The sequence below is a fragment of the Melitaea cinxia genome, chromosome 29 (assembly GCF_905220565.1).
Source record: "Melitaea cinxia chromosome 29, ilMelCinx1.1, whole genome shotgun sequence".
In the NCBI taxonomy this organism is placed as follows: Eukaryota; Metazoa; Arthropoda; class Insecta; order Lepidoptera; family Nymphalidae; genus Melitaea; species Melitaea cinxia.
This window is the reverse complement of record NC_059422.1, coordinates 219,643-237,700: the sequence shown is the minus strand read 5'-3', so window position 1 is coordinate 237,700 and position 18,058 is coordinate 219,643. Positions and strand designations below refer to the sequence as shown.

Genomic DNA, 18,058 nt, shown 5'->3' with positions numbered 1-18,058 from the left:
CTCGTTGTTTGGACTCAAATCCTGCCAAGTTCAATTTTCTTCAGCAGTTTCAGCGTGATAAGTGCCCAATGTTTAGAACAAAAAGGACCAAATTTACAGTTTTGTTAAAATTTTGACATGTTAGTTTTTAGTACTCATCATCATCATCATCACAACAGCCTTTCGCAGTCCACTGCTGGACATAGGCCTCTACAAGTTCATGCCAAAAATGGCGTGAACTCATGTGCTTCGCCCATACTCACCACGCTGGGCAGGTGAGTTGGTGACTGCAGGGCTGGCTTTGTCGCACCGAAGACGCTGCTGCCCATCTTCGGCCTGTGTATTTCAAAGCCAGCAGTAGATGGTTATTCCGCCATCGGTCGGTTTTATAAGTTCCAAGGTGGTAGTGGAACTGTGTTATCCCTTAATCGCCTCTACTAGTACTACTAATAAATAATGATTAAGTTATGTATTGACGGGTAAAAAACTTTTGAGTTCCTTAAAATTTCTCCTCAGTGAAATCTAAATTCTAAATCAATTATAACTTCATATTACCTACAATAGATAATGAAAACATTTTGAAGTCTATTTCAATAAAGTAACTGAGCTAGGGTACAGCAGGAAACAGCCTGTTCGAAATCTGGAGCAACCCGACTGGGGAAGTACCTCGATCTTACTGAAGATCACAGCTAAATAATACTGCTTTCAAGCAGTGTTGTGTTCCTGTGGTGAGTAAGGTAGACGAGCTCCTGGGGAGGGGACTAGGCTCCTGGGGAGGAGGGAGGAAAGGCTGGCAATGCGCTTGCGATGCTTCTGGTGTTGCAGGCGTCTATAAGCTACGGTAATCGCTTACCATCAGGTGAGCCGTACGCTTGTTTGCCGACCTAGTTGTATAAAAAACTAATATTTCGATTTACGTTTGTAGTCCACTACCCTAAGATGCACTTAACCCAGCAGTGTTTACTTACAGAGAATGAGCACTCTTTTAATAACTTGGTCTATGAATATTAACCAATTAAATATCATCAGCAAGTTTACGTAATTGTAGGATAGCGTGAGAGTCGATGTTATCTGGCGGTTATCTGTTTGATACTGTAGCCATAAACTATAATACAAGATCAACGATAAAATTATGTGCAGTTTTATCAGTAAGATTATACTGTATTTTTATATAAATGTATTAATATTCTACTTATTATGTAAATATACGTGGTAGTAAATGCTGGTAGGTATACTAAAAAAATAAGTAGTATAATATCTTAAGCTAAGTTTACATTAACATTTTGTAGTCGGTTAAGGACAGTCGCGGAGGAAAGTTTTTATGATAAAAGTGGTTTTTCGATGCGTTTGTCATGATAGCAGTTTATATAGAGACTAGCTCGTTGGCGCAGTTTGTAGTGGCCCCGCCCCCGCGTGAGTGGGTCTAATAGGAGTATTTATATATGTACTAGCTGACCTGGCGAACTTCGTATCACCTTATTTTTTTCTGAAATATAATAATAACATAATATATCAAAATAAAATATAGCCTATCTTTTAAGTTGGATCAAACTGCACACGGTGTGCAAATTTGACTAAAATCGGTTAAGTAGTTTAGGAGTCCATTGAGGACAAACATTGTGACACGAGATTTATATATATTAAGATTATTTTAAAATGTGAATACTTACTGTGCTGTAAATTGTTTTGTTGGAAGGAGTGAATAAATAAATAATAATTATTATTATTTCTCAAAAAAATATTTAGTTGTAACAATCGGCTGTTACCTGTAACACAAGCATTAAGTTGCTTAAAATTGGAACAGACGACCGTGCGTGTATGCTGTATTTATTTATTTAATTTAAGTTACATTAATAAAAATGGAGTGTTTGCGACATTTTTTACATTTTCCCGTCATCATTTTATCTTTGTTTATTTTTTTTTGTCATTTCTGTAATTTACACGATAATTTATAATGCGTATATGTATTGTTTTCTCCATAAAATAGTTAAAAAAGATGAGTGATGTGGTATGACTAATACAAAATAGCTTAAAAGTATATAAAATATAAATATAAAATATAAATTAAATATATAATATTCTATTATGTAGGTACCTACTGTTATAAATCGGAGTATTGTTATTTTAATTAGATGGACGCACATTGTTTAATTATTTTGACGACGCTTGTGGTTGCGGGTTCGATCCCCGCACATGACAAACATTTGTATTGGCCATACAGATGTTTGAGACCACGGTCTGGGTGTTTGTGCGGTCCTTGTGGGTCTCCCCACCGTGCCTCATAGGGTCGTCGGTCCCGGTTGTTATAATGTACACCTGATAACGATCGTTACACATACTCGCGTACACTGTTTAATAGTTACTATTAATCCTCTATAGATCATACATATATGTATTAAAGCCTATAATCTTCATAAACATGTAAACATTATTTTAATACCATTTTGAATATTATACCGTTATTTGCTGATTTTACTGCGTTCAACTGAAAGTAGAAATAAAATAAAATATAGCCAAGCACGCGACGCCGCGGGCATTAATTAGTAAGAATAACAGTTTATGTATGTATATGTATTGTTTAATGGTAAGCAGTTGAGTGGACTCAATAAATAATGGGTACCGAGAAACGTGAACACACACATGACTCGTTGAGGCGTGTTTTATGCGGTTTGACTTATTCATTTGTATTATTGTTATTATATTTACATGATTTGATGACTTCGAAAAATTTGTTTTTTTTGTTTTATTTTTAACCAATAATTGTGTTTGATAGCAAACGAAAAAAATCGACGTCTATTACATCGACATGTAATATAACGTAAGTAGACGAAAACAATTTACAAACGCACTAGTCGCCACTACGATTTCCGAACATTCGTCTCGATTTCTCTGGGATTCTATCATCAGATCCTGGTTTCCGTATCATGGTACCACACTTAGAATATCTTACGAAGTTATCCCCGAACATACATAAAAAAATAAAAAATATATACGGTCGAATTGAGTAACTTCCTCCTTTTTTGAAGTCGGTTAGAAAAGAGCAGGACAAGGCAATTCGACTGTATTTTGTTGTATGTATATGTTTTGGTTACCTCATAACTTTTTACTAAGAGTACCGATTTTGATGATTTTTAACCGACTTCCAAAAAAGGAGGAGGTTCTCAATTCGACTGTATTTTTTTTTTTTTTTTTTTATGTATGTTACATCAGAACTTTTGACCGGGTAGACCGATTTCGACAAATTTTGTTTTAATCGAAAGGTGGTGTGTGCCAATTGGTCCCATTTAAATTTATTTGAGATCTAACAACTACTTTTCGAGTTATATCTAATAATGCGTTTTTACTTGACGCTTTTTTCGTCGACCTACGTTGTATTATACTGCATAACTTTCTACTGGATGTACCGATTTTGATAATTCTTTTTTTGTTGGAAAGGGGATATCCCTAGTTTAGTACCGTGATAAGGAAACAAGGATCTGACGATGGAATCCCAGAGAAATCGAGGGAATCTCTCGAAAATCCGTTATAACTTTTTACTGGGAGTATCGATTTTGATAATTTTTAATTTAATCGAAAGCTGATGTTTATCATGTGGTCAAATATAAATTTTATCGAGATCTGATAACTACTTTTTGAGTAATCTTTGATAACGCGTAGTTGCATGACTATTTTTTCGTTGATCTACGTTGTATTTATTACTTGTCGATGTAATTGAAGTCGGTTTTTTTTTTCGTTTGCGAGCAAACACAATTATTTTATTCGAAAGCTGGAAAGTGCTTACATTATAAAGAGAAGAAAAAACAAGACCACAAATACAATTTTACAAAGTTACAAGGTTACACCATGGAAATTAAATATCTTAGAAACGGTCTTTTTCAAAATAAACTAATAAAAACACTGGCAGCTTCGTGAAGAAATATTAACTTAAAAAAAAAAGGTAAAACATCGCTACGAGTTCTATTTTTAAACTTGTGTCAATTTTGCGTTTTCCCGCCAACCGGTATCCGTTGTCTTGTACTCGTATGCTTGTCTAGACGTTATGCGATCTACGAAATATGTAACTTTGTTTCAATTAATTTGTATAAATAAAAATGGATCGCCGAAATGTATGCACGCGCGTAACTTCCGAATGACTGCATAAAATTGGACTAAGCTTCTGTATGTACTAAAACTTATCCTTAAAAATAACCTCTCCCCTACCCTCTTTTTCCACCATCTGATTTAACTTTCGATTCATTTACAAATTGAAGCGTAACGTGCAAAACGTCTGACCGTAAATATTTATTTAATGCTCACGAAAGAATTAACTAGCCTGGTATTGAAACGAAGATATCATTCCGTCTTTCTCTAACATTACAAAGCAGTTTGTATTAACGCGCAGGCCATGCTACCTGTCCACACCGGGCGGTGTTAGCTAGGCACTACCTTGATATATCGATACATCGACTTGAATTGTTAATACCGATTTTATATTCCTAGTCGATATCGATACTCGTTAGCTAGTGTTGTATTCTGTAGTGTAATCTACATTTTAACCGCCTTCCAAATAAGGAGGAGGTTCTCAATTCGATTCTATTTTTTATGTATGTTACCGCAGAACTTTTGACTGGGTGGACCGATTTCGATGATTTTTTTTTTTAAATTGAAAGATGGCGTATAATGTGATCCCATTTAAATTTAATTGTTTACATCTAACAAGTACTTTTGAGCTAAATCTAATAATGTGTATTTATTTGACTACTCTTTCGGCGACCTACGTTATATTATACCGCATAACTTTTCACTGGGTGTACCGATATTGATGATTCTTATTTTAATCGAAAGCTGCTTAATCGGTGATTTTATTTATATTTTATCGAAATCTGATGACTACTTTTAGAGTAATCTCTGATAATGCGTATTTAACTGACTATTTTTTCGTCTACCTACGTTGTATTATTTGTTGATGTCATTGAAGTTGGATTTTTTTACCGACTTCAAAAAAGGAGCAGATTACTCAATTCCACCATATATTATATTTTATGTATGTTCGGGGATAACTTTTTCTTATTTTTTTTTTTTTTTTTTTTTTTTTTTGGAAAGGAGATATCCTAAGTGTGGTACCATGATAAGGAAACCAGGATATGACGATGTTATCCCAGAGAAATCGAGGGGAAACCCTCGAAAATCGTAGTGACGACTAGTGCGTTTGTCAATTTTTTTCGTCTACTTACGTTGTTTTTGTCGATGTAATTGAAGTCGGGTTTTTTTCGTTTGCGAGCAAACACAATCATATATAAATCTTGTTTTATCAATAATGAACGAAATAAAAAAAAAATTCAATTGAATGTTTTCGTCCAGATATTTTGCGCGTACATTCTGCTTTTCATTTTCATTCATATCAAAAAAGGAGGGCGTGTTACCGCATAACTTTTTACTGGTTATACCGATTTGAATTGTTATTTTCATCATTACGAACGCTGGTTCTTTTCGTGTACTCCCGTTTAAATTATAGCGAGATTTGACGGTAGTGAGTTATACTTAATGTTGTACTGGGCTTGTCGATATTAATTGAAGTCTTCCTCTTTTGTTAAATCACTTCAGCTTATCGCAGTCCACTACTGCACATAGGCCTCCACAAGTTCGAGCCAAAAATGGCGTGAACTCATGTGTTTTGCTCATAGTCACCACGCTGGGCAGGCGGGTTGGTGACCGCAGGGCTGGATTTGTCGCACCGAAGACGCTGCTGCCCGTTCTCGGACTATGTATTTCAAAGCCAGCAGTTGGATGGTTATCCCGCCATCGGTCGGCTTTATACGTTCCAGTTTGATAGTGGTAGTGTATTATCCCTTAGTCGCCTCTTACGACACCCACGGGAAGAGGGAGGCTATTTAACAAAAAATTCAAAATAATTTTTCCTTTTTTTAACCGACTTCCAAAAAAGGAGGAGGCTCTCAATTCTATTGTATTTTGTTTTAATGTATGTTACCTCAGAACTTTTGACCGGGTGGACCGATTTCGGCAATTTTTTTTAATCGAAAGGTGGTGTGTGTCAATTGGTCCCATTTAAATTTATTTGAGATCTAACAACTACTTTTCGAGTTATATCTAATAATGCGTTTTTACTTGACGCTTTTTTCGTCGACCTACGTTGTATTATACCGCATAACTTTCTACTGGATGTACCGATTTTGATAATTCTTTTTTTGTTGGAAAGGGGATATCCTTAGTTTAGTACCATGATAAGGAAACCAGGATCTGACGATGGTATTCTAGAGAAATCGAGGGAAACTCTCAAAAATCTGCAATATCTTTTTACTGGGTGTACCAATTTTGACTATTTTTTCGTCGATCTACGTTGTATTACTCGTCGATGAAATTGAAGTCGGTTTTTTTTCATTTGTGAGCAAACACAATTATTTTTTTGAAAATATCGTATAGTTCATGTCACCCGCGGATAGTGTAGCTTCCCAACAGTGAAAGAATTTTTCAAATCGGTTCAGTAGTTTCGGAGCCTATTCACTGCAAACAAACAATCAAATCTTTCCTCTTTGATATTAGTATAGACACAATTACATGTATAAGTCGGCGCGAGACACTTTCCGATGTCAAAAACACGTTACTACGCCTTCTACTTTATTTCATAAATTGTATAAAGGCGATGTTACATTTTACAATTCGTGTGCTGTTTGTTACACCACATAACACATATTTTCGTGATGCACAAAAATAGGTGAAATATGAGACGAAATGTTTCAAATATCGTTCGCTTGACAACGCGTTGGCGCAGCGGTCATAGGACTGGCTGTTACGCTGGCGGTCGCTGGTTCGATTCACGCTCACGACAGACATTTATATCGACCATATAGACGTTAGTCGTGGTCTGGGCGTTGTGTGCTTGTGTATTGTATGTTTCCGGACCCCCAGCACAGGAGAAAATCCTACTGGGGCATCCGTTGAGAGTGAAGCGTTTATTAATTATTATTATTAATTGATTTTAATAAAAAAGGAAAGATGCTTTTATGTTTGGTGCGGTGTCTCTATGACGGTCGCGCTACTTTCATTATTATTCTTATTCGAGCCGTCTGACTATTAACATTACTAGTGTTTGAGTATTAATATTTAAATTTGTATTCATTGAAATATTGTTATCGAGTGTAACGCTTAAGTTATTGATAAGTGTTGTAAAATTAAAGTTATTGCTTTTTATCGAATATAGTTTTATTATGAAACGAATTATCACGACGTATAGCACGAACATTATTATATTGAAGATAGTGACGTCATATTGCTGACGTCATTTTAAGACGGCTTCTCTATAGAATCTTCTTCGGGGCGTTTAGCCGTTAGCGGCAAACGTTGTCTTGCCGCTAAACGCTATTTAAAAATAGGGGTTGGTGGTAGAAGGGTGAAAATTTAGGGTTGTATGTATTTTTCAACGCCAAATCATAATAAAATAAAGAATAAATAATTTATCTAAAAATTAAAAAAAAAAAAAAAACTTAGGGGTGGTTTACCCTTAACATTTAGGGGGATGAAAAATAGATGTTGTTCGATTCTCAGACCTACCCAATATGAACATAAAATTTCATGAGAATCGGTCAAGCGGTCAATACGGTCAATACGGTCGAATTGAAAAACCTCCTCCTATTTTGATGTCGGTTAAAAATGTTATAAAACGTACGTTTAACCGTTTAATATTTGCAGTAGTTTAAATTGTTACCCAATATGAACATAAAATTTCATGAGAATCGGTCAAGCCGTTTCGGAGGAGTTTACCTACAAACACCGAGACACGAGAGTTTTATATATTAGATGTAGTATAGGTATTTACTTTTTTATATCATATAGCTTGTAAGCTACGTGTCAATTCTTTATCAACTTTTTGTATACTTCCCTACCGCTTTTCATTGTTTACGCCCTGTCCTATACCCTAAGGTTGTCTGGAAGAAATCGCTCTTAGCGATAAGACCGCCTTTGTACATCTTTCTTTGTATGTATCACTTTTTTTGTAACGTTTATTGTTTTTAAATAAAGAGTATTTATTATCTAAACACATAAATAAAATTTGATTGTCTGTTTGTAATATTAAAAAAAAAAAATAATTTTTAACAAAAAAAACCGACTTCAAAAAGGAAACTAAAAAGTGAAAAATAAATTTACTTAGTACAAAGTAATTCGTATTTTGATTTAGTTAATCAGGAATGATTAAATAAATATTTTATAATTTTGAAGTCTATCGGCAGATAGCCAGAATAGCTATCGGCAGATATCTGATTTAACAAGGAGTAAATTAGGTTACTTTTATTTTGGATATTTATTAATTTTGAATCTCCGCGAACTGAACAATGTTTTTTTTTTTTAATTCCACGCGAACGAAGTCGCGGGCACAGCTAGTTATTATTATTATTACATGTGAATCACCTATAAGTGTACTGAGCTTTTAATGTTCCATACGTGTGGGTTGGAAGTCCTCCATACAAGGAACGGTAGGCATTTAATAAGTCACAAATCATAGTCTAGTACATATCTGTATGGGTAACACATTGAAACTTCATTAGGGGCATTATATACAGATGAATACAAGCAAGAGGCATTTAGTTAAACCACACACTACATAGCATTTCTACGCGCTTCAGCCTGTAATATCCCACTTCTGGGCATAGACCTCTTTCCCCATGTAGCAGAAGGATCAGAGCTTAATCCACCACGCTGCTCCAATGCGGGTTGGCGGATATATTCCCTACTATGAGTAACGATCGCTATCAGGTGTACATGATAACAACCGGGACCAAAGGCTTAACGGGGGAGACCTACAAGGAATGCACAAACACCCAGACCACGGCTAACATCTGTCAATTTTTTGTATCTACTTACGTTGTATTACTTGTCGATGTAATTGAAGTCGGTTTTTTTCGATTCCTAGCAAACACAATTATATTTATAACAATTAGTGTTCAATTAAGACCATGACAAGCATAAAATTTTATTATCGTTATACCACATTATATATATATATATATATATATATATATACGGTCGAATTAAAAAACCTCCTCCTATTTTGATGTCGGTTAAAAATGTTATAAAACGTACGTCTAACCGTTTAATATTTGCAGTAGTTTAAATTGTTCTAGTGTCGATGACGTGACATATTTCGTAGACAATACAATACTTTATTTAGTGAGTAGTCCCGTATGTAATTCTACCCCTTGATAACAAAAGCCAGAGCTACCGGCGGTAGTGTAATGACCTCCGCCCACTCCGGTACAATTAGATATAATATTTTTTGCAGATTCCCAGCTAACGGCTTCCTCGGGTCAATGACTATAGTTTTTAGCGATGCTACAAATACGTGTCGCTGATACTGATTCAGTGTTCCAAGCTGGCCATTATTGTGTTTTTAATTTTATAACCGATTACCGACTTTGAAGAAGAGGGGTTATGTTTTTAGTGCCTCTTTGATTAGATTTTAACTTATCATGTGTATTATATTCGTTATTGAACTGATTTTAAACAAGTAATACAACGTAAGTCGACGAAAAAATAGTCAAGTAAAAACGCATTATTAAAAATAACTCAAAAAGTGGTCGTTAGATCTCAAATAAATTTAAATGGGACCAAATGACACACACCACCTTTCGATTAAATTTTTTTTTGTCGAAATCGGTTCACCTAGTCTAATAGGTTCTGAAGTAACATACATAAAAAAATACAGTCGAATTGAGAACCTCCTCCTTTTTTGGAAGTCGGTTAAAAACGGAGGAGGATCCCAATTCGACTGTATTTTTTGTGGATGTTACCTTCGATGATTCTTTTTTAGGCGAAAGCTGGTACATAGGATTCTATATAAATTTAATTAAGATACGATTAGTTTGACGACGGGTTGGCGCAACGGTCACAGCACTGTTTTGTAGTTGTTGCGCTGACGTTAGCGGATTCGATCCCCGCACATGACAAACATTTGTATTGGCCCTACAGATGTTTGCCGTGGTCTAGATGTTTGAGTAGTCCTTGTGGGTCTCCCCACCGCGTCTCGAATAGCACGTTAAGCTGTCGATCCCGGTTGTTATCATGTACACCTGATAGCGATCGTTACTCATAGTAGGGAATATATCCTCTAACTCACATTGGATCAGCGTGGTGGATTAAGTTCCAATCCTTCTGCTACAAGAAGAAAGCCTATGCCTAGGATGTTACAGGCTGAATTATAACAGTTTAATGGGTTCAAATGAGTCAGTTTTCTATTCTCTTTAACCTTAAAGTACTGGGGACACATAAAGATACATTCTTTATAAGTATTACGATTACAACAGAAGCATTGATATTTTTTTCTCAAACGTAGGCGTCTTAAAAATATATCTTAAAACCAATCTTATTACCTTGCAATAAGAACCAAATATAAGCACATTTAAATTTAGATTAGTCATATGTTTTAAAGAATTATCGATCTTAATTTTATGAACGTAAAGTTGATTTTTGAATGGCGTATGTGTCTAAAGGTTATTCCTTTTAAGGCATAAGGTCGTTCCCTCGCGTGGGACGAATGAATCATATCATGTTCCAATCTCTATTAAAAACTTTTTGGTACGAAACTTTTTTGTTAATTGTTTTTTTAATTAATATTAACTAGTGTTTTAAACTTTATGTTTGGGAATCAGAAACAATGTATGGACGATTAATTCAAATAAGTAGTTATAGAGTTATATTCAATAGTTTTAGCCGGCTTCAAATAAGGAGGACGTTCTCTATTCGACTGTATTTTTTCTGTGTTACTTCATGACTTTTTACTGGGTGTGTTGTTTTAGGTAATTCTATTTTTAACCGACTTCCAAAAAAGGAGGAGGTTCTCAATTCGACTGTATTTCGTTTTTTTTTTTTTATGTTTGTTACATCAGAACTTTTGACTGGGTGGACTGAATTCGACAAAAAAATAATAATTGAAAGGTGGTGTGTGTCATTTGGTCCCATTTAAATTTATTTGAGATCCAACAACTACTTTTTGAATTATATCTAATAATGCGTATCTACTTGACAATTTTTTCGTCGACCTACGTTGTATTACTTGTCGATGTAATTCCAGTTGGTTTTTTCTTTCGTTTGCGAGCAAACACAATTATTTTACTTCCATTTAAATTTAAGCTTATTACGATATCGATGAATACCTTAACGATGCAAAGGCGTGGAAATGATTTAGGCTTGATCAGGCTATCTCTATATCCCGCCCTGTCATTACATATAGTTTCAAATATTGTGGGAAGGTGGCATGTGGTGATCTCGGCACACGATTGGCTGTCTCGAGTTTGTCCTGATTATTTCATACTGTGAATTTTGTTAAAGTTTTTGAATAACGACTTTAAATTTGGAAAAGAACTTACCGAGAATTTCAAAAAACTGGTGAATGCTTGACGAGAGCGTTACGAAAAGTGTGATCGGGTGAGGCGAACGGAGCAAGAGAGATATGTGGATACACAGATAATATAATATTGATCTATGTCGATTACTTTTTGATTTATTTTTGAGTTTTCGTCTACCTACGTTGTATTACTGGTCGATTGGTTTGTTTTTACGTTTGCGAGGAAACGCAATTATACCGAGAAAGGCTTTGCTTCAACCTGTATATCCCATTGCTGGGCATAGGCCTCTTCCCCCATGTAGGAGAAGGGTCAGAGCTAAGTAAATAATAATCACTTTTAAAGTTTTAATTTGTAAAATGACGATTCGAAAGTGCTCATGCTATTTGAATAAAGTTGTTTTTGATTTTGATTTTGATTGATTTACAAGATACATTATCCGTATCAGATAACTGGAATCTCTTCAATTCCAATAATATCTGTTACGTATGGCAGGGCGTACCCTTACACCGTAAAAAAGAGCCCTCAGGGATATTCTCGATAAATACGCTTAATTTATAAATCGTTTATAACTGACATTTGACACGTTTTATGATTGAAATATCATCGGTGCTACGCTTGACTGCCACGATACATACAGGGCACGATGTTTAATAAAAATTTTATGCAACGCCACAGGCTTTATATATATCGAACTATAAAACTTTTAATTTATTTGACAACTCGTTATGCCAAGTACATTTGCTTTTTTGTCATTATATTTTATTCTGGTTTTCAATTACAACAATTAATCTACAGCCTATACTAATATTATAAAAAAGGTAAAATTTCTAACTTTGTTTGTAGATCTTCGCAAGTTCTGATTCGATCATGAAAATTCTGTCCCTAACGGAAAGCTATAGGCTATTTTATTGTTATTGAACAAAAAATTCATTCACCGACATAGCCCACAGAATTATCAAGTTGAAGTGGCAGTGGGCTGGCCATCTGTGTCGCAGGACCGATGGCCGTTGGATTAGATGGGTCCTGGAGAGGAGACCGCGTTTTGGCAAACGCAGTGTGGGACGTCCTCCGGTCCGTTGGATCGACGATCTACGTAAGATTGCCGGTGTAGGCTGGATAGGGATTGCGGAAAACCGGGATGTCTGGCGCGAACTTGGGGAGGCCTATGTCCAACAGTGCACTGCCATAGGCTGAAGTGATGATGATGATGATGAATAGAAAATTCAGTGAAAAATAATATAATAATATATGTAAATCGAGTCGGAGAAATGCGAGGGAGATGACCACTTTACTATACATATATTTGCATCACAAAAATAATTAAGGCCCAACGATGTGGGCACAGATCGGCTAGAAGAAGAAGAAGAAGAAGAAGAAAAAATATACTTTATTGTGCATATTACATGACATACATCTTTAAAAATAAAATTTTCAAAACAATATTAGGCACAAAGGCGGTCTTATCGCTAGGTAAGCGATTTCTTCCAGATAACCTTGGGGTAGAGGAGATTTTAAAATAAAAAGAGTAGGGTTATCAAAAGGCAAAACAGAAAATTAAAAACAAAGTAGATCCTACAATCTAATAATACAATAATATATAAATAGATAGTATATATTATAAAGCTGAAAAAGTGTTGTTCGTGTGTTTAAACGCGCTAATCATTAACTACGGGTTTGAATTGTAAAATTCTTTTTGTGTTGGATAGTCCATTTACCGAGGAAGGCTTCGTTTCAGCCTGTAATATCCCACTGCTGGGCCTCTTTCCCCATGTAGGAGAAAGACCAGAGCTTAATTCACCACGCCGCTATCAGGTGTATAACAACCGGTACCGACGGCTTAACGTGACCTCCGAGGCACGGTGGAGGACCCACAAAGACAAACTCTCAGACCACGGCAAACATCTGTATGGCCAATACAAATGTTTGTCATGTGCGGGGAACGAACACGCAACCGCCAACGCAACAGCCACAAACCAGTATTGTTGCGCCAGCGCGTCGTCGAGAAAGGCTATAGATAGGCTATATGTATAGTATTTTAGTATGTTTTCCTTTAAATTAACGCGTTTGAAGCCGCGGGACACAGCTAGTATGATAATAAAATAAAAATTAATATAATAATAAACAGAATAAGAAGGTTTTATAGAAATTTAGATTTTCTGTGATCTTTATTACATTGGTTTCGTACATTTGAGGCGTAAACTTGCTATTGAAATAGTATTATACATTTTAATCGGGAATTTGTAATGTCTACCGCGACATTAGGATTTAGTTAATTAAATTGTGACAAAGTTAAGGTTACTGGATAACAATGGGAAGAATACCTAAGTTTGTAATGTACCTAATGTGTTTGCTACCTTCACTTTTTTTTTGTAATTGTAATGTTTTTTCGACGTGCGTTAAATGCGTGTATTCAGTTATTCACCTTATGGCGATATAAATATTTTCATTCCATTTAATTACACATATTAATTTAGTAGGCTGTAATAAAATTAATATTTATTTAATGACCTTTCCCAGAAGATTCTAGACATTTGTAATAATCCGAGTTATAAAAATATCATTAATTTTGACTAATACCCTCGAGGGATATAATTAAAAAATACATTGTAAGCTCATCTTAACTGCTTTATAATTAAAATACCAAACGATAACATTTATATTCTTTAATTAGACCTTAAAAATACTTAGGTAAAAAAGTTTATGCCCCGTTCCAGTCCAACAAAGAATAAAGTAGTGGACTGAATTTCATATTAATATGGCCGTGCTCACAAAGCGAGTTCTTTTAAGATTTTTTTGTTTTTTATTTCATGATTTATTAAATTTAATTATTAACTAGTTCTGAAATAAAGATGACGCGTTGGCGCAACGGTTACAGTACTGGTTTGTCGCTATTGCACTAGCGGTTGCGGGTTCGATCCCCGCACATGACAAACTTTTGCATTGGCCATGCTGATGTTTGGTTTAGGTGTTTGTGCATTCCTTATGGGTCTCCCCACCGTGTCTCGGAGAGCACGTTAAGTCGTCGGTCCCGGTTGTTATCATATACACCTACCTACCCTATAGCTTGTGAATCATAAAGCTAGTGAATATAAAAGTTTATATTAGATTTAAAATTAACATTGTTATTTTCTTTACTGACATTATTTTAGTCTGATAGACTGTCTCTTGGACAAGACATTCGTGGATACGGTCGAAATATCGATTTCCTTAAAATGAAAATAAAAAACATAGTAATATATCTCGGTTTTTATCATTTGAATAATGAAAGCTTGTAAACTATTATCTCATAAATAACAATAATATTTTTTTAAAACGTTGATTAAAATTTACAATTAAATTAAAAAATTACCTTTTGAAGCTCAGTTGTTTTAAACCATAATTAACTTAAACGTAAAGAAGAAAGAATCGCAAGCAGAATGTAAAGCAAAATACAAGAACTAAATTTATTGGTGGCTGGTGTTGAATGGCCTCGCTCGCGTGATATGCTGAATACAATTAATTAGCGACTGCGTGTTACTTCTGTTTGACAAAAGGAAGGATTCAAACCGTCTGATATAGAATTATATTACTTTATAGTTATTTTTGCGAAGGTTTCAATGACCCCGATTTCCTCTCCAGAATTCAAATATTGGAACGAAGCTTCTTACGGCAGGCTTGACATTTGGCTGAGCGACCGAACTGAGAAGAATGTGAGACTAAAACCGTAAAAAAAATATATAACAGAAGTGACGTAATATCAGTCACACGACTGTATAATATGACGTTTGTAAAACTAATATATTACTAGTAAACTTTTTTTAAAATTATTTATGTAATTACTACTGTCGACAAAAATAAATAAAGACACATGTTTTTTATTTCACTTAATAGTTTGAATTATTATTATTATTATTATTTTGTTTGATTTTTTTTATTTTACGGTATTTGCTATTTTCTAAAATACTAAATTTCCTAAATACTTTTATGTACTTAATAAAAACCAATCAAAAAATTAAAAAAAAAATCAAAAACTATAAAATATATATATAATTCAACACTTTTTTTCAAATTGTGTTGCTTCTATACTATCCGAAGGAACTTCGTTCCTACCTGGTGACCCATGACACCACAAATTATTTTTATCCTTATCATTACAGCCTATACAGTCCACTGCTGGACATAGGCCTCCACAAGTTTACGCCAAAAAAAACGTGAACTCATGTGTTTTGCCCATAGTCACCACGCTGGGCAGGCGGGTTGGTGACCGCAGTACTGGCTTTGTCGCACCGAAGACGCTGCTGCCCGTCTTCGGCCTGTGTATTTCAAAACCAGCAGTTGGATGGTTATCCCGCCATCGCTCGGCTTCTTAAGTTCCAAGGTGGTTGTGGAACCTTGTTATCCCTTAGTCGCCTCTTACGACACCCACGGGAAGAGAGGGGGTGGCTAAATTCTTTAGTGCCGTAGCCACACCTCTTTTTTTTATCCTTAATATTGTGTATATTATTCGGACTTAAAATACAAAAAAAACTATTTCATCTAGGCTAGAAAAGATATTTTTTTTCTTTTTTTTATACAACTAGGTCGGCAAACAAGTGTACGGCTCACCTGATGGTAAGTGATTAACGTAGCTTGACGCCTGGAATACCAGAAGCATCGCAAGCGCGTTGCCGACGTTACCCTCAATGCCAACCAGGAGCTCTGGTCACCTTACTCACCACAGGAACACAACACTGCTTGAAAACAGCAACACAACTTGAAATATGAATAGCAGCAGCAGCAGTAACAGCACAACGTTTGGCAGTTCACCAGACACGCATTATCTGTTCGGTCAGCTAGTAAGCACTAAATATCAATTATTATTTTTTTCAAAATGCGTGGCTAGGCTAAGTAACATCAATGAGTCACTATTTTCTTAACAACAATTAATTATATTATTAATAATATATATATATATATATACATATAAAATTCTTGCTTACTAGAACTTAATTAGCTTCACACAATACCGACGTTGATCCCTCCTAATCGCCGCGGAGCGCTGTCAGAGACAAACCGTCATTTAAATAACCTGTAGGCTCAGCGGATTATGAAGACTGACTTTGTATTTATTAAAAGGAATACAAAAACTGGACTGAATTTAAAACGAAAAAAGAAATATACACATCACTAGCTGTGTCCGCGACTTCGCCCGCTCGAAATTTAACAAAAAAAGTTTTTGTTCAATTCTCAGAATTATAAAATAAATAAATTTCATTATATCAGCTATCTGCCAGTGAAAGTCCCGTCAAAATCAGCCCAGCCGTTTCAGAGATTAGCCGGAAGAAACAGACAGACAGATTGACAGACACAAAAAATGTAAAAAATGTTATTTTGATGTAATATGTACCGTATGTTTTCTACATCCATATGCATTTAGTAAAAATCGGTTATTTTCAAATTACAAACAGACTCTTAATCCCTTCTTAATCTCGTCCAGTAAAGTTTGGTCGACTCTTCCAGTGAGTAGTGGTAGACACTCGTTTGGGAAATGACTCGCTACTTCCCCATATAACGAAGTTTTAGAAATTTATTATTATCACGTTAATGGCATATTTTGTTTATAATGTCTTTGATACTTTAGTATTATTACTTTAGAAACACGGTGCACTGTTAAACTGTTCATTGTTTTTGCTGCAATATTTATTACATAAATTGTATTATTTTTTGTGTTTGTATCAAAAGCTTTTAGAGGGATTGTGGATAGGGTCGGCCACGCGCTCGGCTTCTGGTGTTCCAGGCGTTTACAGTCTACGGTATTCGCTTACCATCAGGTGAGCCGTACGCTTGTTTGCCGACCTAGTTGTATAAAGAAACCTTTATTCAACTAGGCTTTAAAACACCTTTGAAACGTCATTAGGTAAAATAATTTATAACACAATGAAAATATTATAATTATTCTTCATAAGTCTAAGTGCACTTGTGCGTGAGTGTGTATGTTTTGTTCCATGTGTTTAATGTAACCAGATCGGCAAACAAGCGTACGGCTCACCTGATGGTAAGAGATTACCGTAGCTTATAGACGCCTGCAACACCAGAAGCATCGCAAGCGTGTTGCCGACCCCATCTCTAGTTCCACCGAGAAGCTCTGGTCACCTTACTCACCACAGGAACACAACACTGCTTGAAAGCATTTAGCTGTGATCCTCTGTAAGGTTGAGGTACTTCTGCTGTGCCCTACCTCAGTTAAAACAAAGGTATGTAGTATATTTAATTTGTGTTACGTTTTCATTTGTATCGTATGTTGTCAACAAGTAAATGAAACTGTACATAAATTTAAACATTACCCTTTTATTTCAAAGCTTTCGTTAATATTTAATACAACTCACCTTTCGCCGCCACCATGTGAACGAAGCCGAGGCACAACACTAGTTTACGGAACGCCATTTTGAATTCAAATCACTCGACACAAGGCACTAAAACCTGTAACAAAGTGATCATTGTTAGCTTAGAATAAAAAGCAATAAAATAGAAAAAAATTAAGTAAATAACTTCCCATATAATAAGATAGATTGATACGATTCAGCCTGTAACATTCCACTGCTGGGCATAGGCCTCTTTCCCCATGTAGGAGAAGGATCAGAGCTTAATCCACCACGCTGCTCCAATGCGGGTTGGCGGATATATTCCCTATTATGAGTAACGATCGCTATCAGGTGTACATGATAACAACCGGGACTGGCAGCTTAACGTGCTCTCCGAGGCGCGGTGGGGAGACTCACAAGGAT

At 35.4% G+C, this 18,058-nt stretch overlaps 1 protein-coding gene and 1 long non-coding RNA gene across 2 annotated transcripts in view; one reads left to right on the top strand and one right to left on the bottom strand.

Annotated features, from left to right (window-relative positions):
- The window catches only part of LOC123667676, a 74,007-nt gene extending 56,265 nt beyond the window's left edge, over positions 1-17,742 (bottom strand). Inside the window, exon 1 of the mRNA XM_045601518.1 lies at positions 17,660-17,742. Within this exon, the coding sequence (XP_045457474.1) occupies positions 17,660-17,717 (58 nt within the window). The 5' untranslated portion in view covers positions 17,718-17,742. The remainder of the gene's footprint in view (positions 1-17,659) is intronic.
- On the top strand, positions 771-17,136 carry LOC123667679. The gene is made up of 2 exons (XR_006745475.1): positions 771-838; positions 17,105-17,136. It is a non-coding gene; the product is annotated as an uncharacterized LOC123667679 (long non-coding RNA).
- Positions 17,743-18,058: the final 316 nt, after the last annotated feature.